Source organism: Lepidochelys kempii, chromosome 7 (assembly GCF_965140265.1).
Source record: "Lepidochelys kempii isolate rLepKem1 chromosome 7, rLepKem1.hap2, whole genome shotgun sequence".
Taxonomy (NCBI): domain Eukaryota; kingdom Metazoa; phylum Chordata; order Testudines; family Cheloniidae; genus Lepidochelys; species Lepidochelys kempii.
Window position 1 is genome coordinate 23,590,255 of NC_133262.1, and position 25,307 is coordinate 23,615,561.

At 42.9% G+C, this 25,307-nt stretch overlaps 1 protein-coding gene across 3 annotated transcripts in view; it reads left to right on the top strand.

Annotated features, from left to right (window-relative positions):
• The window catches only part of LOC140914172 (uncharacterized), a 37,018-nt gene extending 22,044 nt beyond the window's left edge, over positions 1 to 14,974 (top strand). For all 3 annotated transcript variants that reach the window (XM_073351388.1, XM_073351387.1, XM_073351386.1), the window contains 4 exons: positions 7,387 to 7,468; positions 11,911 to 11,964; positions 12,812 to 13,587; positions 14,717 to 14,974. In XM_073351388.1, coding sequence (XP_073207489.1) covers positions 12,928 to 13,587; positions 14,717 to 14,809 — 753 coding nt within the window. In that variant the 5' untranslated portion in view covers positions 7,387 to 7,468; positions 11,911 to 11,964; positions 12,812 to 12,927 and the 3' untranslated portion in view covers positions 14,810 to 14,974. The remainder of the gene's footprint in view (positions 1 to 7,386; positions 7,469 to 11,910; positions 11,965 to 12,811; positions 13,588 to 14,716) is intronic.
• Positions 14,975 to 25,307: the final 10,333 nt, after the last annotated feature.

The following is a 25,307-nucleotide window of genomic DNA, read 5'->3' on the forward strand; positions in this document are numbered from 1 at the left end:
GCTGAGTGGAGCAACTCCTAAATATCTGTAAAATCTGGACCTGAATGAATGCCCCATGATCACACAGTAAGTCAGAGCCTGTGAGTATCCTCCTCCCCCGACACTGAAAGTCAACAGCTAAGAGTCCAGGAGTCCAGACTCTCAGGCTTATGCTTTAACATACCTGGGTGCAATTCCATATCTATCGGCACCCTTTGCCTGCTCATCTGGAAGTCTTTGGTGTGGGCAATTTTACACAGAATTCACAGTTGTGACACACTAGTGGTCTAGCGGATGGGTGGATGGGGTTTTCGTCCCAGTTGGATTGGTCTCTGGCAACATCTAACTGTGTGACTTGTAGATGAGCCTTGGCTAAAAGAAAAGAGTTTCTGCCAGTTGCAATTCCCAGGAACTCCAATCTCTTTTGAAATTCTCCTTTCTTGTAAGCATCTTATTGTTGCAACATAGCAGCTAATATTTGTGTAATCTCATCGTTTTCACCCCACATTTCATTCTCAGTGATGAAGTAAGACATTAAAAAAACCTGTACTCAGCCCAGGAGTCAACTCAACTAACAGCTGCTTTCATTAGTTGAGACCGTTGCCCTTGAATCACTCTGGCTCCACTGGCCCTCCAGATGTGTTTGTGGGAGCCAGACCACTGTACATCCATTGTGCCTGATGATTCTGCTCCCTACTGCTGCTGTGGCGAGTCTCCTAGAACGCCAGAAACAGGAGCTCATGACTGTCAATCCTGTCTCTCCTGCTACAAATCTCAGTTCAGGAGCAGTGTGTGTGTCTGTGTGGCCAGAGAGAACAAAGGGGGAAATTCGGAGTAGGGTGATGGGAGACCTTGAGGTGTCTGAGGCAGGTCTTGGAGGACCCCATCGTGGAAAGAAAAAAGATGGTGTGATATAGTATAGCCACAAAATTACAGGTGGAAAAGTCCTATGGGGTCCCATCCTATCTAGCCCACTAAAGCCAAATTTTACACTTTTACTTCAGTGTAAATCCAGAGTAAAGCTATCATTTTTCTTGGAGTTATTCCAGATTTGCATGGTGAAACAGAACAGAATTTGTCCCCCACACTTTATTTGATAGTTTAGTATTAGGTGTCCAAAGTGAGAGGGCTTCCACCTCTTCATTTGGAAGACTACACTACAATCTAAGTGAAATCTATGAAACTGCAACGCTTTTCTTCTTTCTACACTGCACCTTTACATTCTAAGAATGCTGCCACTGGGCAGAGTCCGCAGCCAGTTTGTTCTTAGAGGCAGCCTGTTCCAGAGGAGACCTATACACTCTGAGCTTTTCTGAAGACTTGGCATTAGTTCTTTGTTTTCTTAATCTAAAATCATTCAGATTGAGAACATGTGTATGGAAAATCATACTATTAATAATAATGCATTATTATTTATAATAAATCTCTATAAGGCCTCCCATCCAAAGATCTCAAATAATAGCAGATCTCACTGCTAGGAAGTGTTCGCTGGTTTTGGTGATGGTACTGTATGGTTTAGGAAATGATGAGATGTCTACCTTAAGCAAACAGCATAACGAATTATGCCCTGCTGAGCCCTCCTTCCCTCCCCCAGTCCACAAGTGTGCCAAAACCTTGAGTTTTGTGTAAAGTTGTTAAATAAGCTTCCAGGCAAAATAAAGGATCAAAGGGGGCCTAATTAGCTGCAGTCTGCATATGAATTGTGGCTGTTCACCTAGTTTTATAAATTGACACTTTTAACATTAAAACTCAAAGCAAAAAACGATGTAATTATTCCCGTTTTTTTGAAGCTTAGGTTTAATATCTTTATTGAAAATTGGGTACTTCTATTGCATCTCAAGATGCTTTATTCTATCAAATCTGGAGCAAGTCATTTTTTCATTTTGGATTGTAATGTGGTATAAATGATAACAGCCTGATTCCGAACGCTTTCTCCCTCTCCTTCCCCATTGGCAGGCTGACGAGAAAGCTCATAGTCGAATCACAATAACCCTGAAGATAATCTACGGTTTGATTCTTTGTGAGACTGCTCGCTTTATACAAGGGGGGGAAGAGTGGGATTTTAGCTCAGCTTTAGAATGCCCAAACCCATTTTGTCTCCACAGGGATTATTATTATTATTTTTTTTTTGTCAAACTAGGATTAGCATAAAACAGATCCCTCTGATGGGACCCTTTCTGGGCTGCCTTCCTCAATAGCAATGTTTATTTAGGCTGTCTCTAATTTAGAGATGCAGTGTATGGTTGGATGGACCAACATGCTGTAGTTAAGAGGTGGAAAAGGAGTGATATACAGATGATTTTTTTTCCATAGACTTTTTTCATTTTTGTTCTAATTTGACTTAGTTAGGTGTTTCTCTTGCTCCTCTCTGATCACTTGGATGCACCGTGTCTAATGAATTTTCATGTATTAAAACTTGCCTGTTTGCTGAATTTGACACCAATATTATAGCGGACTGGACTGGTGTAGACTGATGGGGGAAGAAGGTCCAATTGTTTAGTCCTGGCCCATGGCATCAGATTAAGATTTATATCACAGCAGCGCCCAAAAGGCTCAGCCTCAAGGTCTGATAGTGCTGGCATTGCACAAATGCATAAATTCATGGTCCTTGCCCCCAAGACTGTACAACCTAAATAGACAAGCAGCATATGAAGGGGCTGTGTGAGAGGTGCAGTAGAAAAGGCCAATTTCTTACTGAATCTTAAGCATTTCAGATGTTTATCCAGAGGCTTATGGAAACTAATCTGGAGTTCTTTGGTCTGGGAATCTCCTGAGAACTGTCTTTCTTATGAGAGTTTTACTGTTCTTTGGCTTGTGTTGGAAATACCATGAGTGGGTTTTCCTTTGGGATTTTAGTATATCCCAAGTTTTGCCCTGGGCTGGAAGTGAAGTGCAGCAATATCTATGCAGTGCAACAGAGCAAGAACAGAAAAATTACCATTTTGTTTTGTATCTTCTGAAAAATACTAATGTGAAAATCATAGATTCTGGCAAAGTTTCAAGGCTGTTAATGTTTCTTCTGAATTTATTGGCTTATCTCAAAGGGTAGAGAAAACTTTCACTATAGAGACAAAGGCTTTTCCTTAAATAATCCACTTTCTCATTGGATTATAGGTCTTGGATTAGTGCTTCCTTATGAACCCAGAAATGCTTTGCTTTGCTTGCTTCCTCCTTCCCCGATAAATCTCTGATCATTTGCAGTGATTAAAGAAGACCCCACAAAAATTTCTGCAAGAATGTATTACATTGCAGCTGTGTCAATTACATTTTGGCTGCCCTGAGTTAGCTCTATATTTTTCAATTATAAGAGCTGATTGAATAAAATACATAGCAATTTTGGCACATTATTTTCATTGATTCACAAATGAAAATTTCCACAATATGAGCAGGGTTGGGTTTTGCCATGTTGTTCATTACTACTTCTCCTAAACTGTTGTGTAGTGTTTGTGGTAAACAAGCATAACATTCCCCTCCAGAGGTGGCTGCATTTCGGGAATGGATAAAACAGTCTTTTTCTTCTTGTGCACTGTGTGTATGGACTTTGGTGCCATATGAAATACAGTCCAACCCTGCTTGCATTGAAGTTGGTGGCAAAACTCCCACTGACTTCAAAACACTGTCTCTGACCTGAGGAGCTTACAATCTAAATAGACAAAGATCAGACACAAAAGCTGCTGCAGAGACTACTGCAGCTCCGAGGCTGCAGAGTACTGCTACTCCTGCTGAGTGATTTGCTGGCAGGGCGATTTCTTTCCTTCACCCCAACATGAACCTGTAGAATCCCAGTGCAGTGTTGGGCTGTGCATTGTGTCAGGGATTTGACTTTTAGTAAATAGAATTTTCAAAACTAGTTGGTGTTTTGGAGCTACTTCATGGTGTCTGCCATATCGCTCAGCAAGTTACATCACTTGGGACAGCGTCACTGAGAGGCTGATTTCCAACAGAACAAAGCAGCTTCTGTCCTGGCTCTACTATTAGTATAACAATCATTTTAAAAATTAAAGTTTTGCAGCTTAACATTTGTGTTTAAATATTAAACAAAGTTTTTCCTGTAAGGTGATTTTGTTTAATAATCGGCTTCTATGGCTGACAAGGCTATAAGCACTATAAAAGTTTGCAGAATTCCTAAAATGCTCCAGAGAATGAAAGTTCTTATGAATTAATAAACTATATGAGTGAAATACAGGTTGCAAACCCATCAAACCAGTTATCTGAGGGACAGAAACATGTAAGCATAAGAGGACAGAGCATGACAGTCCCATCAGATACACCGTTGGACAGATTCCTTTCCATAGGTACCAAAATTATATTTAGTGTGTAGATGAGTGGCCCTCAAAAAGAATGTCAGCATTTCTGGGAGTGCCAGTTGCAGCCAATTCTAACCTGACTGACCAGCCATGGCTCTAAAATGCTTGACAAGGTAGGCTTTGTCCTAACAGAATGGAGATTTTGAACTCATGCATGTATCTGATTTAGGCCTTGTCTACACTGGCAAGTTTCTGCGCAGTAAAGCAGCTTTCTGCATTGTAACTCCCGAGGTGTACGTACTGCCAAGCCACTTAGTGTGCAGAAAACCACCCCAATGGGAGACACGGTACCAGTGTAGACACTCTGGTCGCTTACAGCGCTGTGAGGTGTGCCACAATGCCTGTTCTCACCTCTCTGGTCATCGGTTTGAACTCTACTGCACTGTACGCCAAAGGAGAAGGTTGGATATTATACCTGGACATACGCAAATCTTTAACAGTCCCGGGACCCCACCTCCTCCTACGACCCTCCTTTCCCCCATTCCCCTCCATGCTGATGTGTTTTTTGTTTGTCTCTCTCCCCCGGTGGTTGTTTTTTTAATAATTGTTTTGGTTTGAAAGCAATCTTTATTCCATTAACTGAAAGCAAACATAGCCCTGCAAAGCAACAGGCAAATTTCTTACACCTTCAGAGTGCATTGTCTGCACCAATCACAAACACCTCCTAGCATTACAATCACTGCAGTCCCGAGCATAGCAACAAATATTAGTGGCTTTCCGCTTCAAATTGCTGCCTCAACGCATCCCTGATCCTTATGGCCCAGCACAGTGCCCCTCTAATAGTCCTGGTCTCTGGCTGTTAAAATTCAGCCTCCAAGTGCTGAGCCTCAGTGGTCCAGCTCTGAGAAAAGCTTTCACCCTTCCCTTCACAAATATTATGGAGTGTACAGCACGCGGCTATAAGCACAGGAAAATTGTCATTGGCCAGGTCCAGCCTCCCATAGAGGCAGCACCAGTGGGCCGTTAAAGGGCCAAAAGCACACTCAACAGCCATTCTGCACTTGCTCAGCCTGTTGTTGAACCACTCCTTGCTGCTGTCAAGGTGCCCCATATATGGCTTCATAAGCCACGGCATTAAGGGGTAGGTGGGGTCTCCCAGGATCATAATGGGCATTTTGACTTCCCCTACGGTGATCTTCTGGTCCAGGAAGAAAGTCCCGGCTTGCAGCTTCCTGAACAGGCTAGTGTTCCGAAAGATGCATGCGTCACGCACCTTTCCAAACCAGCCTGCGTTAATGTCCGTGAAATGGCCACATGATCCACAAGCGCCTGGAGAACCATTGAGAAATAGCCCTTCTGATTAATGTACTCAGTGGCTAGGTGGTCTGGTGCCAGAATTGGAATATGCGTGCCATCTGTTGCCCCTCCGCAGTTAGGAAAGCCACCCACAATGTCATGCACATTGCCAAGAGTTATGATCTTTTGGAGCAGGATGTGATTAATGGCCCTGCACACTTCCATCAACACGCGTCCAACGGTTGACTTTCCCACTCCGAACTGGTTAGCGACTGATCGGTAGCAGTTTGGAATAGCCAGCTTCCACAGTGCAATCGCCACGCGCTTCTCCAATGCAGCTCTCATTCTTGTGTCCTTGCGCCACAGGGCTGGGGCGAGCTCATCACACAGTCCCATGAAAGTGGCTTTCCTCATCTGAAAGTTCTGCAGCCACTGCTCATCATCCCAGACGTGCATGATAATGTGATCCCACCACTCAGTGCTTGTTTCCCCGAGCCCAAAAGTGGCATTCCACTGTGGTCAGCATCTCCGTGAATGCTGCAAGCAATCTCAGGTTGTAATTACTACGCATGGCGAGATCAATTTCGCACTCCTCTTGCCTTTGTAGTTTAAGGAATAACTCCACTGCCACTCGTGACTTATTGGTGAGAGTGAGCAGCATATTGGTAACAGTGCGGGATCCATTCCTGCAGACCGAAGAGGCAGAGCGCACAGTACACAAACCATTGAAAGATGGCACCAAATATGGACGGAAACACAGGGATTGCTGGGATGCGACACAGGGCATTGGGACAGGACCCAGGATGCCCCGCAATCCCCTCCGTCTTCCCACAACTCTTAGCAGCAGAAAAGGAAGAGATGCTCTGTGGGATAGCTGCCCAGAGTGCACCGCTCCGAATACCACTGCAAGTGCCGCAAGTATGAACACCCTATTGCGCAGGCAGCTGACAGTGTGAACACACAACAGTGGTTTCCCTTCAGTGCTCTCAGAGTGGTGCTGTAACTCTGCCAGTGTAAACATACTCTTAGATAGTTCCCTGTTTTATGGGCCCGGATGGTAGAGATCATTTACATAAACAATCATAATGGGAGCTCTTTAAATGATCCTTAACAGGAGTCAGCTTTTCTGCCCTTTCAATTTGTTCTAAATTTCCCTGTCTTTAGTTTCATTGATTGTGACCCCTTTTTCTTATCGTGTGTCTGTTACACAAAAGATCTGATCTGTTTTCAGTAAGACCACTGTCAAAGCCCCTCTAACTCTCCATTTTTCTAAGTGAAATTGTTCCGCTTTTGCAATTTCTTGTCATATGTACGCCCTGTCTTGATTTCCCTTCATCATAATTATACTACTCTTTACCATTTTGGTCTCAGCTGCATAAGGAGTCAGAATACTTTGTTTTCATCCCATTTTACTGGAGATTAGCAAATAAAAAATACCCCATCAGATAATTTATAGGCGTTGTTTTGGGAGAGGGCTGGACTGTGACAGAGTTTTATAAGAAAGGTCCCTTCTGCGCCTTCTGAAGGATATGTGCCCTTTATGGGGTCCCCATTTAGGTGTGCTGAATTCCACTGGTTATCTGGTTTTAGTAGTAGAGAGAAGGAGGAGCATTTTGAATTCAGAACCTTCTCCTATTACTCCTGGTCATCCTTTGTGTGTTTCTGGACTTGCTATGCGTCTGCATGTCCAGACTTATGGACATATCCTGCTTCATAGGAGCAGGAAAGGAGGACTCCTGATGAAGTGTGTGTGTGGGGGGGGCACACTAAGAAGGAAGCTCTCTGTTACACATGGGGTACATCCTCAGAGCAGACAGCCACACACGCTTCAGCCTGACCTTTTCTTTCTTTTTCCTCTCTGCAGGCTCCCATGGGAAGATCAACAAGTGACATACATTTCCATCCTTCTGTTGTCAGATTTGTGGATAGAAATCTTCATCTTGGAGGTAAAAATCTGTCTGTCACTTGGGTAGTTGTCATGTGTGGGAGGTCACATGTTACAGAGGACCCTCTTGTTAATTAGAAGTTTTCCAAGTTCTGTTTTTGTCAATGATTGCCTTGGCTTTTCAGAAGCTCTACCATAAGCATTGTGGTAACTTTTTTACGGTTCTTTGGGAGCTATTAAAGTGTGATATCAATCAGATATTTCTGACCACAGAGATCAAAAATGTAATTTAGTGATATGATGATAGGCAGCTAGAGTTCTCCACAGCATTCTTGTCGGTATTGTTTAATGACCCAGACTCTATGACTGAGTTGAGTAATAACAGCTTGGACGTGAATATAGAAGAGAATGTCTGGTGGGTCAAAATTTCTAGTCTCAAAGCAGCAACAGTACTAACTTGCCACCTCTGCTGTATTTCTCCTACCTTGCTCTGCTTTCTACACTGTTAAAGTCCTAATGTTGTGGCTGTCAGCTGGGCCTAGATGCTAGGGCGGGGATGATACCAATCCTAGTAGAGCTCTGCCTGGGGCATATGGACGACCCTTCTTATCTGGCATTTCATAGGAATTTGGGGCAGGAGAGAAGTTTGCTTGCTGAATCTTGAGCCTTTCACTCATATTCATTGCTTGAACCAGCCATGCTCTGCAACTGCATGAATCTCCTCCTTGTTTCTGATGACTAACAGCCTACTTTTGAAATGAATTAACCCCATCAGCAGAGTTTGCCATGCAGTGGTTAAATGTGTGCATGTCGTAATATATCATTTCTCTAAGGCTTTTGTTTGTCTCCAAACTCTGGAAAGAAACCTGGGACAGGTTTAGATGTCACTAAAGATCACTGGCTATCGTTTTTATAAATTACATTTAAAAACCTATATTAAAAGAACATTAAGGTTGCAAAGTCAAGCACTCAGAAGAGAATTTAGCTCCAAGCTCTCTCAAATCTCCAATGAGCATGTTTGAACTATGATTTTTCAGAGGCTTACAACTCGGCCAAATTTGGGTGAATTTTAGAGGGATGGCAAAAGGCACAACCCTGAACAAGTGTGACCTCCCTGCCAAATTACAAGCCCCTGCTCTGAAGCATTGAGGCCCTAGAGCTTCTCAATGAAACAGTTGTAAGATTTTTAACATGGGCAAAACAATATGATATAATTAGACACCCACTGCTGTCCCGTGCCAGCTGACTCAGGCTCACAGGGCTCGGGCTAAGGGTCTGTTTAATTGCCATGTAGACACTTAGGCTCTAGTCCAAGCTGTGGGACCCTCCCACCTCACAGGATCCTAGAGCCTGGGCTCCAACCCAAACCCAAACATCTGTAATAGAGCCCTGTATGGTACTATTTTTAAAATTCTACTCCAGTGCCACCCCACAATACTCACTCCCACATTGTTTCTTGCATTTTTATGCTGCTCCCATATGCAAAAACCTTAAATCCTGCAAATCCCGCAAGAGAGACCAATTCCTCCCGCAAAACAAAGAAACGCAAATGGCATGGTCAGTTAATATATTTTATACATATAAATGGACTTCAGACACAAATTTTATCACTAAAAGAATAAAATAAATCTTGCTTACACCATGTAAAAAAAATTACTTTAACTCCTGTTATAATAGACATCAAATCTCTTTCTATCCCCCTTTTAAATTCAAGTATTAAATCCTTTATTTAAAAAAAAAGAAAAAACTTGCTTTACATTGCTGAAATTCTATTTATGAAAAACTGATGAGAGATGATGTTTTCCCGCAAATTACCAAAGTCTGGGGGATTTTTGGCCACCCAATCCCACCCGCAACAAAGTACATTTTACCCGCTCCTGCGGGACCCATGGGATCTCAGTCCTGCAGTCTGTGCTGCAATTAAATAGTCTCTTACCCCAAGCCCCATAAGCCCAAGATGGCTGGCACAGGCCAGCCATGAGTTTTTAATTGCAGTGTAGACATACCCATTATTAGTTATGTTACAGGTGGGAAACAGGTATAGATTAAATGATTTGCCCATGGTTCCACAGGAAACCTGTATCCTGAATCTCAGTCCAGGCCCTTAACCCCAAAGCCAAGCTTCCTCTCCTCGTGTATGTAGAGTCCGGCTATCTCTCTCTTCCTTTCAGCATGTTCAGTCACAGCTAGACCAGCTGGGAATAGTCACAGTTGGCATTCACCCTATTTCTCTGTGTGCAGTGGGAGAAGTGGGCCGTTTCCCGTTCCTTCTGCAGTGTTGCAGGGGACTGTCTGTCTAATGAGTTCATATTCACCCCCCTGAGAGAGGGGTGGGAGGGTGTGTCTTGGCAGTGGGAAAGTGTAATGGTGGCTGGGGGGCGGGGGGGTGGTAGGTAGACATCAGCCTTCCTTTACCTGCTGCATGTGAACAGATAGGGTCAAAGGTAAAGCTTGCAGCATGAAAGGCTACTTGTTGTGGTGTTTCTTGACCAGTGAGCATGACAGCCTTCGGGGTAATTACCAAAGGGGAGAGAAGCAGGTTCTTGTCAGCAGACCTACAGGGCTACAATTTAATGAAGCAGTTGCAGATATTCAGGTAGATTGTTAAAAGTGGCAGTTACATCGTAAGTGAGTGACTTACACGCATCCAGCAGGATTCATTCAGGCAGCTGTTGCCCTTTGGGTCTCCTACCGGCTCTTGAGTGTAGCCCAGAGCGTGTGTATGCTGCACTCCAAGCTATGCCTGTGGTTTGTGTAGACAGCCCTGCCTAGCTTTACCCACGCTCGGATTTCTAAAAGCAGCAATGAAGATGTGGCAGCACGTGTTGTATGAGTCCACCCGGAACCCGGGTGCCTACTGGCATTGCTGGAGCCTGTGCCGGCACATCTGCATGGCTATTTTTGTTAGCACTAGTGTGGGGAAAGCTAGTACAAGGATGTCTGCCCAAGCTGTAATCATATCTTGGATTGCAGCGTACACATAGCCTAAGCATGACTGTCTCTGTCTCCTGTGGTGATTTTCTCTTTCTCTTTTCCTGCTTTTTCTCTCCCTTTCTTGTATGTTATCCTAAATCTTTCTCCACCTCTCTGTCTCCTCCTGTTCCTTTATTTTTCTTTCTTTCTTTCCTGTACTTTTCACCTTCTCTATTTTCTTCTCCGGTACCTGGGTCTTAGCCCCCGACCCTTTCTTTCATGGTTTCTTTAGCCTTGTTTTTGTTTTCTTCTCTAGTTCACTCTGCTAAATGGCACTGAGTGATCATGTCATCGCCATTTCATAATGCAAAATGCTGCAAGACTCCCTGGGTAATGATATTTGAAGTGTGCCTGAGCTGGGACTGGCCGGCACTGTCCTTCCTGCAGTATCCTGAGTGTGCTAGCATTGGAAATCCCACAGTCTGTCAGAATGTCTGTTGAGTCTTACTTGGCTACTGTTTGGGAGTGATTGTTGTGTCCGTCTCCGCCATCGCCCTGTCAAATGAGACATAAAATTACTGTCCTGACCAGTTTCCACAAGTGTTGGGTTGTTAGCTTCAGGGTACTGGTGAAAAGTCTCTGCTCGTGTTGGAGTCCAAGTTCTGTGATGCTGGTCGTACCACTGTCGGGGCGGTCTGCTACAGACGTTTCACAAATGGAAAACCAGATTTTTTTCTACCCCTGTTGTTTGCTGGATTTTTCCCTTAAGATGATCCCTGTAAGACAATCATTTTTTGACAAAGCAATTTACCTAAAATTTTGCAACCAAACACTTGCCATTTGCTTTTTAGAATAAATATAGATACACACTATAGTCTGTGGTAGAAAAATGCACATAGAGAAAATAATAATGCTTTCCTTTCTGGACCACTTTTCATGCCAGTATTTCAAAGGGTCTGTGAATATTAATGAATTTACTCTGTATCATTATTTCCATTTTACAGATGGGGAAACTGAGGCCGGAAGAGGGGAAGTGATTTGTCCAAGGTCACATAGGGAGTCTGTGGCAGGGCCAGGAATAGGACCCAGGAGTCCTATATATGAACTGCTGTGATAGATCACATGCTCTTGGAAAGAGCTCTTTTAAAAATAAAAAACTAGGTGTCTGTTTGTTGTTGCTGGTCTAGTGGCTGCAGTGTCCTCCATGGTGGAGAGTAGATAGGGCTTGTTTGTAATGAATATAATAGTGATTCTTTATTTAGGCTGCTGGGCACTGACAGGTCCCGTGGCTCCCTCTGACTCTTTAAGTTGCATATTAACTAAACACACCTTGTGCCATTTAGCATCACCACACAGGTCCTCCCTATGTCCTGGACTGGATTTAGCATTCCTGAAAAGGACTGTTAACTGTATTGCAGAAACCAGCTCCTGTAACTGGTAGTTAGATTGCAGCACCCTCAGAGAAATTATATTTTCAATGTATGTTGTTATTGGGACAACATGTTCGTACTATAATGAAAAATAAGTATGTTTTATGTGGATTGGACGCCTTTAGTCACAAGCTGACATGATACCTGACCTTTCCAACAGGTCAGATGCAATAGTTTGGATATAGCCGAGGAAAAGAAACCTGAAGAAGAGAAGGTAAGCTTGAAACAGGAACTGCCTACTCATGTCTGCCAATGTCAGTTTTGTGTGTATTACACTGTTACAGATTTTTACCAATAATGTCGTTTGATTGTCAAAACCCCTTACATATGGGCTGATGATTTTCCAGTGCCACCAGAAGGAATATCCTAGTCCAAGGCATGGTCCAATAGCAGCATATCTTAAAAGTATCCTGCAGGACTGCGTTGGCAGAACTGTGCAGGGAGCCCAGTATTGGAACAGCAAGGGGTGTTGTGGGCCAGGAGTGAAGTGCCTCGGCAGAAATTTGGGGCAAAGACTATACAATGACTGCTTGACTTGTGGCTGACTTTTCCTGCCTATGGGGGAAATCTTTTGGCATCTCTTCACACACAGAAGGGTCTGACAGTTTGGGAAAAACACACGTTTCAGTTTCTGTGTTCCCATGTCTCATACTGGATTGCTGGTCAGGGAGATTTTTTTGCTGTGATACTGAGCAAACAGATTTTGGAAACGAGCTAGTCTTCCCTTCATTTCTGTCTCTCTCTCTCTCTCTCTCTGCTTCCCAAGCCGCCTCACATGAAAATACTGAAAAAAATCTGGTAAATGGTTGTGCTACTGGACTGAGATCAAGTCCCAAATCCTAAGTGACTCTGATCTGTGTAGCAATAATGCTGGAATTTGAGAACTGAAGCTGTGTTGTCAGGTAGACGCTCTGAACCTCTGAGTCTGGCTATCCCTCCAGCTAACATGGTTCCATGTCCCCCTTCCCCGCACTCAGCTGTTTGCTATGATGACAGGCAATGGCCTTGAACGTAGTACCATGATTATTATATTTTTTTGTGGTTGCATATTTTGCCAAAAGGTTCAGAGCCATCCTTCGGATTCTGCAGGCCTGTACTGTCCTCCGGGAGCTGCATTTTGCTGAATAGTCACTTGGTTACACTGGAAACAGCAGCACCACCAGCAGCTCCAGCAGGCATGGAAGCAGCAGCGGTGGAAGCCCCAGAGGGAGCAGCAGCTGCAGCAGCAGCGGTGGAAGCCCCAGAGGGAGCAGCAGCAGCGGTGGAAGCCCCAGAGGGAGCAGCAGCTGCAGCAGCAGCGGTGGAAGCCCCAGAGGGAGCAGCAGCAGCGGTGGAAGCCCCAGAGGGAGCAGCAGCTGCAGCAGCAGCGGTGGAAGCCCCAGAGGGAGCAGCAGCAGCGGTGGAAGCCCCAGAGGGAGCAGCAGCTGCAGCAGCAGCGGTGGAAGCCCCAGAGGGAGCAGCAGCAGCGGTGGAAGCCCCAGAGGGAGCAGCAGCAGCGGTGGAAGCCCCAGAGGGAGCAGTAGCTGCAGCAGCAGCGGTGGAAGCCCCAGAGGGAGCAGCAGCAGCGGTGGAAGCCCCAGAGGGAGCAGTAGCTGCAGCAGCAGCGGTGGAAGCCCCAGAGGGAGCAGCAGCAGCGGTGGAAGCCCCAGAGGGAGCAGTAGCTGCAGCAGCAGCGGTGGAAGCCCCAGAGGGAGCAGCAGCAGCGGTGGAAGCCCCAGAGGGAGCAGTAGCTGCAGCAGCAGTGAAAACACAAGTAGATCTGAAGTCAGTAGCCAAAGCAGCAGAGAGGGTGGCAAAAGCAGAAGTAGCCAAGGTGCTGCAGTCAGCAGCAGCAGAGGTAGCAATCATAGCAACATGGGTCTCTAGCTTGGATGAATGTCAAGTGGATGTATATGGTGCCTCCCCCCCCCCTTTTTTTTTATAATCATAGGCTCACAGACTCTTTGCCTGGCTGGTGTCCAGCAATATGGGTGGGAAGGCATGGCTCCATTATTAAGAATAAATCTAGTCTTCTAAACTTGCCTTCCAAATGCACCTTAAATACTCAGCTGGTATGAACATGTTCATGCTTAGCCTCAAGCCAGGGGAGAATCATTTCCTTTGGAAAGTTTGAAGTTCACTAAAATTGCTGCTTAGGATTTCCCTTCCTTTCCCATCTTGTTCCCTCTCTTTCTCCTATGAGTTTTTCACTCATTATGGCAGTCATTTAATCCCATCCATTCGAGTTAAGGATGCAGAGTACTCTCCACGACAGCCACCTCTGTCCACACGTTCATCACGTTTTTAGACATTCACGTTTTGGGGTCAGAAAATGCCCAGGCGTGATGTTTGCCCCAAGGTGAATTTTTCTTTTAAGTTTCAGCAAAACCCTTTGTCGTCTGTGAGCTCGCTGAGGGTGCAAAAACTACTTTTTGAGCCTGACTTGTAAAGTTGATGCTGTGGAGACAGATTTTCCAAGGGACTTGGAGGCCAGATTTGCCAGGGCTCAGCACTCAGCAGGCTAGATTTTCAAAAGTGCTCAGCAGCTCCTTCTGGATAAGTCATGGTCAGACTTATCAAAGCCCTCCCACCCAACCTGTTGAGTTCATCTGAAAATCTTGCCACTTATTTTATTACCTAAATGGGAGCTGAACTCTTTGGAGAATCCATCCTCGGTTGCAGAAGCTGACCACTTTTGAAAATCTGGCTTTTGGTGCTTCCTTGTCTGTCATTCCACAAGCCATTCAGAGTACATGTCCACTCTATTGGCTATCCCCTATTATCTGAGGCCCCAATACAGGCAAATATCTCTATTCAGGATGGGCAATTTGGCACATGCTTGATTTTAAGCATGTGCTTAAGTATCCTAGAAGTCAGTGGGATTTAAGGACATGCTAGCGAGGTGCTGTCCTGGATTAGGACCTGAATGGGGAAAAGTTTGAATTCTCAAGGGCACGATTTAACTGAATTTTCTGATGAATTTTCAGCTAAAACACAGAAGGAGGAGTGCAAGATTAAAGCGGAGGAACCCCATGCAGAAAGAAGAGGAGAAAGAGCTGAATGAAGGCGACGTGAAATGAAATAAACTGCAGTTCGTGTAATACCATCGGAAAGAGAACACTGTCTAAAAGCAATATCCAGTCCAATTGCTGTTTGAATGTGGTAGGACACGAATCACATCCTTACAGAAAGAGCGTGGGTCCTCGTTGAAAAAGTTAAAATAATAAAAATGCACTGTTTTTCAAGTGTAGTAATTTTATTAAGCGTTTGGAAGGCTTGTCTGTCCTGCAGGGCGAAAAACCTGGACCCCCAAACACTGTTTCTGGAAATGGGAGAGAAGAGGGCGTTGTTGGTGCTGGACAACACATTGATGACAGTTGCACCCCAAGTTAGTGGGGTGAATTAATGCACAGTGACTTGATGTTAAAGTGAATATATGCAATATAGACTTGATCCTGCTTGTCTGACTTCAGTGGGACTCCTTGTAGGGCCCAGGCAAGCAAGATTTAGCCACATGTTCACACTGCACTGGCATCTACCCAGCACTAGGTGGTGGGTATAATAGGCCAGGGAGGCTAAACCTCCCCTGGTGCAGGCGCTGCAGGCGGACACCCAGGTGCAGGTTTTGGTAGTTGGCATGGGGAAAGTTTTAGCTTACTATTATACTCCATGCAGGTTCCGGAGCGGCTCAGGAGGTTGTATGTGCTACTCAGCTTCCTGGGTTCATCACAATCTCCCTGAACTCCAGGGCGATTACTGACGAACCCAGGAAGCTGAGTAGCACATACCACCTCCTCAACCGCTCAGGAACCTGTATGGCACATATAAAAAGCTCAGGTTCTTTGGGAAGAGACAAGGGCTTTTCCTGTGGGGCACTTTGGGGGTCTCAGGAGGGGAGGCGCGGCAGGGTTGGGGCAGCTCCAGCCTCCCCGAGGCTCCTCTGGCTGTGGGGGTTGGGAGTACTCGGAGCTCCGGCCAGCCTGGGCTGCCTCTGGCTGTGGCAGGGAGGAAAGTTTTTGCTTGGGAGGAGTGAAATGTGAGGCCCTGTTTGTTTGTTTGTTTGTTTCGTAATTCTGCCCAGTAATCTGAAGGGGCGGGCTCTTTCCCTTGGACATGATGATGATGGGGAGAGGAGGGGGGGGAAATGCATGAGTCAAGGAAGGAGAGCAGCTCAGGAAGAAATTGGGTTGGGGAGGAGCACCTTCTCCACAGTGCTGGGTAGCCTTCAGATTGCAGGATCTATATGTGTTCTTTAATGCTGTTTAATCCAGCACTGCTGCCACATTGCTCATTACGCCAGATTCATATTCTGAGTGAGCGAAGGGAGACTTCCACATATTGGAAGATCTGTTTTTTGGTCAATGAAGACATGGGGAAGCCCTTGTCTTTGTGGATCTGTGAGGCTTAGGTCATGTGGCATAGCCTTCATAATAAATGACTGAGGGTTAAGTGAGATGGAGAGTGCTTTATTGAGAGCAAAACTCATCCTGGTATTTCTGTCTGAGACCACTAAAGAACTCTCAGCACTTTTGCAAAAGTAGAGATTGCTACCCTCGTATTCTCCCAAATTTCAATCTGGGTAATTATAATGTGCCTCTCCAAATTCCCCTGTACGGTAGTTGCAGTTGGATGTGGTATTCTCCATATTGTTTCACTTCCATTCTAGCACTGTTGTTTAGGTTCCTGTGAGAAATTAAACAGTGGTTCCATTCCACTCCAGAAGCAGCTGCATTTCAGTGGCAGGTGACTGATTCTCCTTTATCTGCTCTAGAAAGTGATTTTGGATCCTTCAGAACAAAAAGCGTAATATAAACAGAGGGTAGTATTGTTCTGTCTTTCTTTGGCTGAGTTAGCCAATGATGAAGAACCATATACTGTATTTATTTCTTTTTTTGGAGTGCCTGCCCTATTCTGCAGTGAACCCAAGGGGGTGCAATTCCAGACTCTTGTCTTTGCACCTTTATAGAATACTGCTGCAACCTAAGTCATTCCTTTGCTGGTACTTTTGCATCACACCCTGACACACCTAAACTGGGTTCTCTCTACTTTAAGCAACAGGCTCAGCTGGGGGAGGGGTATAGAACAGCAGCATTTGATTAAAGCTCAGCCCCCCTGGCCCTAGATCTAAGGAGACGGAGCTAGCCCTCCCCTCCCTTACAATAATTTTATTTTATTACAGAAAGGGCTCATATTAAAAAAACTCATGATTATGTTTTCTGTTCACCAAGACTTTTCCTGTATTCGACCTTTGGATAACCTCCAAGGCTTGCAAACATTTGAAAGGAGTAAAGGAGCTCATTTTATTACAGGGCCTCAGCATACATTCTTTCCAGCCTATCTTTAACATCAGTTAACAAGAATTATATAATTGCAGTCTGTGATCCCTTTAAGGCTAAAACGTATTCGTTTTCCCTCAAAGAACACTTCAGGTTTCAGAGCTAAATGTATACTTTTTTTTTTCTTTAAGATTGCATGTTAAGTAGAAGAAATAGCCCTCAAATCTCAATCTGTGTTTCCATTGCACATGAAAATTAATGGGTTTTGGAGAACACACATGAAGGAAAAAAAATCCTTTGGTGAAATCAAATACAATTTCAAGCTACCAAGTTTAAATCAGTCAAATTAGTATCCAGTACTATAATGATGGATGTTGTAGAAATGGTTAGCTAGATGGATTGAATTAGATCTTATGTTTCGAAGGTATAAACTGGTAATCTGCAGGGGTCAGGAAGAAATTTCTCTTCTCCCACTGCAACTGCCTCTACCACCATGTTGTCAGAAACATTGGATACCAGACACTCAGGAGAAAGAGCTGGGGGAATAATGAAAGAGAGAGAGAAAAAAGGCACTGGAATTTTAAAAGAGAACTAGTTGAGACCATCTTCACATTCTTCTTGCATACATGCCCCATGAATATTCTTGCCATTCAGTTTTATTCGCATGAAGTAAATCAAATCCCAGAATACAAATATCAAAATCACATGGAGACTTAATGTGAAATTTGCATGTGAGAGTGTTTGGGCCCTGACATGCTTGTGTGCTCCTCCAGTCAGGGAGCAGAAATGACACCATGCAATGGATCTGACCAGTCACAGCTCAAATAGCGAATTTGAAGTACTCACAGAGAACTGATCAACTGAAGCAGCTTTAAAAAATTAACAAAAAATCCAAACAAAAACAAACCTAAAAAAGCCCATTGAATAATTTTTTAATAAAAATAATACGAAGGAAATAATGATCTGCTCCTGGATGTTCTGCATGCAGAAAATGAGGCTAAATTCATCTAATAAATGATCTGTTACAAACTATTCACTGAACTCTATTTAGAGACAGGAGACTGGGCGCCATGGACTGATTGTCTGATCTGCTATGATAAATGATACATTTTAGTATCAAATGTGGATTGAGCAAGAGGCTGGAATCTGGAGACTTGAGTTCTGTTCTTGACTGACTGACTTTATGACTTTGGGTAAGTCACATGACCTCTCTGTGTAAAAAGAGGATGATTCTGGTGAGCCACCTTCCTAAAGTGCTCAGATAAAAGAGTCTAGTAGTGTTATAATTGGCACTTATAGTATAGAGTAAAAATGATTCACATCTTGAAATACTGGGTTACTATGACACTAGGTGTACTAATGGGGCAGACTGAGCGGGGTTTAATGTATGGTACTTAGGTGTAAGTATAGAAACCTTAGAGAGAGAGAATGCTGTAACAGAGTGATGATCCCTTTTATAAAACACAAGTCTGTAGCTTATAAAACTTGATACACATTAAATATATAGCACAAAAATGTTTTATAGTTATGGCCAAAGGATCTTTGAATGCACTAGTTTTCCTCATCTGTGCAGTTATTTCTGTAGTGTAGACAGGACCTTAGCATAATACCTGTTGCTGCACTGAAATGAAAATACCAGGTCTGTTAAGCTCTTCCTTGCTTTTGGTTGCCCCTCTGGATCAACCAGTGACATTCTTGTTTCTGTTTCATGCAGGAGGCTAGTTTACAAGGCAAGTTCCCCCTTAGATATCACAAGAGGCTTTCTTCCCCCTTTCTTTCTCTAAGAGGAAGAATTAGGTCACTGGTAATACCATTTGCTCGCTCTCTCTTCCCCCTTTTCCCTTCCTTCCCCCTTCCCCCAGTTAATCTGCTCTCCAGTATGTCCATGTTACAAGAGAAATAAAAAGCTTTAAGTGAGCACAGAATTTTTACCTCACCTTAGCACTCCAAAAGAGATGGGTGATTTACAGAAACCAGCATGTGGAAAAGTCTTAAAGTAGAATTTCAGATGCTTCTGAGACAAAGCAAAAAGATAGCAGAGTATTCAGGTGTCATCTCTCTATCCAAAACGGTCACATTCTGTCTGCTTTTAAGAAGTTTGGTTTATGGTGATTACAAGTATGTCTGCACTATGCAAGGCTATATTATGCATACAGATCTGTGCATTTGTTCACCTAGTGACACAGCCCCCCATTGGTGGCTCATTACTCTGTGTCAGCAGCTCTTCTCAGGCCTGACATAGTCCGTGTATCCCAGCTCACTGACATCAAGATATACGTCCAAGAGATGGCATGTAATGTATCTCTGGAAAACTAATAACTCACTAATCATTAATATAGATGGTAAACCCACGAGACTTTATAGATATGTGCTGCACATATGTTCTTAAAATATATTTAGCAAGCAGTGCCTAAGCCATGCCTGTTCCAGACAAGGGAATATAAATTAGGCAAGGTGTGATCAAAGACAAAGAAAAGCACATCTGTGTGCAAGGTAAGCAAAACCATCAGGAGAGCCAGTGGAGGAGGATGAATACTTAACAGTCTATGGGGGATGGTGACTGCACTCCCAGGGAGACTTCCTGCTTCTTGTAACAGGGAGATATAAGCAGAACAGAATGCCATTTTAGTATCCATCACTTGCGGGATTAAAGGGGCCAGAGCTCTTGAATCACAGAACATTGGATCCTTTAACCAAGGGGGCTGAAGTCTCTGGAAAGTGAGTTGAGGTGAGAAACCTGCTTAGGCAAAGGTTGTAACTTGCTGAAATTAAGTTTTAGTCTTAGAAACATATTTTACTTTTGTTTGCTTGTAACCCTTTCTGTCTTCGTTCCTTATACTTGGTACCACTTAATCCTATGTCCTTTTGTTAAATAAATTTGTTTTACTTTTACTATAAACCAATGCAGTGATGTGATTGATATGAGTGTTTGTCAAACCCCAGTTAAATTAATGAACTGCAGTGTATTGCCTCTTTAAAGGAGCAGCAAACTTGATAAGTTCTGTGAGTGTTCCAGGCAATGTTCCCTAAAATTTTTGACAGGCCATGTGCGCAAAAAATGTCTTCTGTGCAAATTGTTGTGCTTCTGTGCAAATTTTTGTGCGCGCAGTGTTTCGGATCTGTGTACATGCGCACACACACACCGCTTAGAGGGAACAGTGGTTCCAGGGAAGGGCTGAACACTGCAGAGAAATGTCTTGGGAATGGGGTTTAGTGTTTGTTACCTGCAACGCAAGGTTTCGACTGGCAGAGGCCTGAGGAGTTTGCTGATAAATCAGACAAGCTAGTGTTTCAGGGAATTGTCACACAGCTAAACAGTAGCAAAACTCTCACTTGTTCAGGCTGAGAGAGGTAACGCAGTAACTCACAATTCTGGGAACCTCAGCAGATTGTCCCAGTAGCAGACAATTTTGGGGAAATTCAGAAGTGGGAGGGTGTTGGGATCACTGCAAAAAGTAACTGGGTGGTGTAAGCCAGGGTGTGACCTCAATGTTTGTAGGCTGGCTGCTGGTGTCAGGACTGTGAGCCACAGCAGCATAGCATTGAAGTCACCCAGAGTTGCAGGACAGATGGTGATGCAACCCTTTACTGATCTGGGTTGAACACCAAAGGCGTCACTCACCTGTGATCAATAGGTTTAGAATAACTATACAGCATTAATTTTCTACAGTATTTGTACATTTGTTCCAATGAGATCACAATGACCAAGGTCCTGTCTCCTCTGTGGGACTTATACTTAATCTTGCCTCAGCACAGGGGATAGACTCAGTGTTTCTCAAATGTTGCCACCAACGGATTTTTTTGTGGCCATGGCAGCCACAAAAGCATGGGCAGAGATGGGGGGCAAACCAGTGGCCCCCTCCCTGCTGTACCAAGCTGTTGCTCCTGACTAGTTGTTACCAAGGGCAGTGAGATGCATCCCCTTGGTGTTTGTGCTGGTGCCGCCAGCAGGGATCAGTGACCTGCCCCACACAACCTTCCTGGGAGCTCCAGGCAACGCCTCTGGAGACACGTGGGACCAGAGAGTGCGACACCAGAGGCAGCTCTTGTCAGTAGAGGCAGCTGTGGTGTTCAGTCCCCAGGGCGCTCCCCTGGGCAGCTTCCTCACTCCTGCCCATCCGGGCATGGGTAGTCTGGAACTCCACAGGCTGCTAGTGAGTTCCTGACCCCCTTCCCCAGGGTGGGCTCTCATTGAAGGGTTGTGGGAGGCAGGGACAGAGAGATTGGTTTGTCAGAGTGGCCTTAAGCAAGAGTTGGTGGCCATGCTCTGAGGCCACCAAAAAATTCATTGTGAGAACCCCTGGACTAGATGACCTCTTGAGATACCTTCCAGTCCTGCATTTCTATTATTCTGTGACATTACAGATCCCATCGCATTTCTCCTAAGAGTTGTTGTTTGATCCAGGTGTCCTTGGAAAATATATTGCCCTTCCTGGCAATGGTATACAGCATGTTGTTCAGCAACAGGCTTTACCGAAGAGGTGGCTGCATTTTAATTAGGTTGTTTATATAGAGACAGTAAAGTATTTTAGGATCCCTGAGCACAGTCTAAATACCTAGATAGATTAGATTATTATTTACTGAAATCTGTATTAACCTTGCTTAAATGCCAACAGTTGATACCAATTTGTAATGAAGCATAAAAATTATGCAATGATAAATATTAGGACTGTCAAGTGATTGATTAATTTCACGATTAATCGCACTGTTAAGTAATAACAGAATACCATTTACTTAAATATTTTTGGATGTTTTCTAGATTTCCAAATATATTGATTTCAGTTACAACACAGAATACAAAGTGTACAGTGTTCACTTTATATTTATTTTTGACTGCAAATATTTGCACTGTAAAACCAAAAGAAATAGTATCTTTCAATATAAGTACTGTAGTGCAATCTCTTTATCATGAAAGTTGAACTTACAATTAAATACAAAAGAAATAATTGCATTCAAAAACAAACTTTAAAACTTGAGCCTAAAAGTCCACTCAGTCCTCCTACTTGTTCAGCCAATTGCTAAGACAAACAAGTTTGTTTATATTTGCAGGCTATAATGCTGCCCTCTTCTTATTTACAATGTCACCTGAAAGTAAGAACAGGCGTTCGCGTGGCACTGTGGTAGCCAGTGTCACAAAATATTTATTTGCCAGATGTGCTAATGATTCATATGGCCCTTCATGCTTCAACCAGCATTCCATAGGACTTGCATCCATGCTGATGATGGGTTCTGCTTGATAACAATCCAAATCCATGTGGACCGATGCATGTTCATTTTCATCATCATAGTCAGATGCCACCTGCAGAAGGTTGATTTTCTTTTTTGGTGGTTCAGGTTCTGTAGTTTCTGCATCAGAGTGTTGGTCTTTTAAGATTCTTGAAAGCATGCTCCACACCTCATCCCTCTCAGATTTTGGACGGCACTTCAGATTTTTAAACATTGGGTCGAGTGCTGTGTCTATCTTTAGAAATATTACAGTGGTACCTTCTTTGCATTTTGTCAAATCGCAGTGAAAGTGTTCTTAAAATGAGCAACATGTGCTGGGTCATCATCTGAGACTGCTGTGACATGAAATATGTGGCAGAATGCGGGTAAAACAGAGTAGGAGGCACACAATTCTCCCCCAAGGAGTTCAGTCACTAATTTAATTAACACATAATTTTTTTAACTAGCATCTTCAGCATAGAAGCATGTCCTCTGGGCTGGTGGCCGAAGCATGAAGGGGCATACGAATGTTTAGCATATCTGGCACATAAATACCTTGCAACGCCGGCTACAAAAGTGCCAAGTGAATGCCTGTTCTCACTTTCAGGTGACATAAATAAGAAGCAGGCAGCATTATCTCCTGTAAGTGTAAACAAATTTGTTTCTCTTAGTGTGGCTGAACAAGAAGTAGGATTTAGTGGACTTGGAGGCTCTAACGTTTAACATTGTTTTATTTTGAGTTCAGTGCTGTAACAAAAAAAAAAAATCTACATTTGTAAGATGCACTTTCACAATAAAGAGATTGCACTACAGTATCTGTATGAGGTAAATTGAAAAATACTATTTCTTTTGTTATTTTTACAGTGCAAATATTTGTAATCAAAAATAATAATATAAAGCGAACACTGTCAACTTTTTATACTGTGTTGTAATTGAAATTAATATATTTAAAAATGTAGAAAAATATCCAAAAATATTTAATAAATTTCCATTGGTATTCTACTGCTTAACAGTGCAACTAAAACTGTGATTAATCGCAATTAATATTTTTTAATCGTGATTAATTTTTTGAGTTAATCGCGCGAGTTAACTGCGATTCACTGTCCTAATAAATTGGAATCTGTGTGGAATAATTTGTACTTAATGTATAAACAACTTTTTAGTACTGATTTTCTTATATCTGGCAACTTATGTTTAAAGGGCAGACCCTTAGCTGGTGTAAATCAGCATAGCTCCATTGAAGTCCCTGCTAATTTATACCAGGTGAAGGTCTGTCTCTTTAAATGGTTTGAGTTATATTTTCAATCCCTCATTTCAACTGAGTTTTAAAAACATGATTAAAAGGACAATAGCACCCAGCACTTTTCTATATAATGCTTTATATCTGAGGGTGTCAAAGCACTTTACAAAGATGGATAATTGTCATTATTCCCTTTTTATTGGTTGGGATACTAATGTACAGAGAAAGTAAATGGTTGCCCACGGTAACAGAGAGAGAGTCAGTAGCATAGGTAGTAGTTAGAGCTCTGGTCTCTTGACACCAATTCTGTACTCTTACTACTAAGAAGATGGCCTCCCAGAACTATATGTATCTCATCTCTATCTCTCTCCATGCACTCAATAGAACCTTTGTAGTATATGCTGTACACATGCTATTGATAGTTATATCAGCTGAAAGATAATTGTTGCTGTTCCAACTGTCTGCAGTTATGCACCGTACAACCTCAATTATCTAAATGTAATGGGGGAGCATTGAAGAATTTTGGATAATCAAATTTTCAGATAATGGAGGGAGTTTTCCATGTGATTAACAGATATTGTAGGACATAACATTCAGAGAGCAGTCAGCTTCAGATATTTGAGGTTCAGATATCTGAGCCTGAACTGTCTAGCCAGTCAATAAATAATAAGCACACTAGTTTTTTCTTCCTTCACTTTATATTACAGAAGGAACAACAAACCCACTTCAAACATGTTGCCCTTATCCCTTTAAAACTAGTCAAGACGAATAACGTCATCAGTTAACAGAAAGCTTCCTGTGTATACAGACAATTTAAGATTACCAGTAAACATGCATTTTACGCACACCCAGTACCCATGATCATATGCATATTGGGAATCATGTCAACTGCTAGGAAATGGAGGTTGTACCAGAGGTAATTTTCCCCCTAAGATATGTAATCAGTTCTAGCATTTGAAGTATGTCCTGGATACCACTGCTCCATGCAGGTAAAATACAGGAAAACAAATGCAAGATCTTTAATATATATATATATTTGCTGGAATTGTATGAATTTATAAAGATAAAACTCAATAAGCAGAACCCCATTAACTTCCAACATTTTATGTGTTTACACTGAGTACTGCACTTCTTCAGACAGAGATCTTTACTAGCACAGCCAAACCTGAAGTATGTTTTACTATGCTATTTAGGAGTGAGTTTTGCTCCACTAAATAATATGTATCTAATTTAATTTGTTTTCAAAGGCAATGGGATATAACAACAAAGATAAAATGTGCAAAATACAATACTAAGAGTTATTACTTTGTGTATATGATTTTGCTAGGCTTTTCTCACGCAGGAAGCTATTATAACTACTTATTTTTAAAAAACGTTTTCTGCACTGTATCACATTCAGAAATGAAGGCCAGTCTTACTTTGAAGCCTCTTTGAGCCAATAAATGGACCCAGGTAAGATGGAGCAAACTGAGACACCCTCAGAAAGGAATTAACTTTGACTGTTTTTATTAAATGTATGTTAGGCTGAAGATGCATGTTCAGCATGGACAAACCTTGGCTTTGATCTGAAAGTCTTAATCCATTTGGAGACTGTTGCAATTGTACATCCTAAGGCATCAAAATATCAACATGCATTTTTATCACTATCAAAAAATTTTGTTGACATTTATTTTGCTCTGTTAACCTGTCACCTGAGAGGATGCACTGGCATCCAGTAATTGTCATCTGAACTTTTTTTTTTTTCTAAAGGATCAGTTTTCCCTTGGTTGTTTCATATTATGGACTCTAATTTTTCCTTTAAAGTTTACAATTCCCACCCATTTTAATCAGCTGATTTAAATGCCTGCAATATATGAA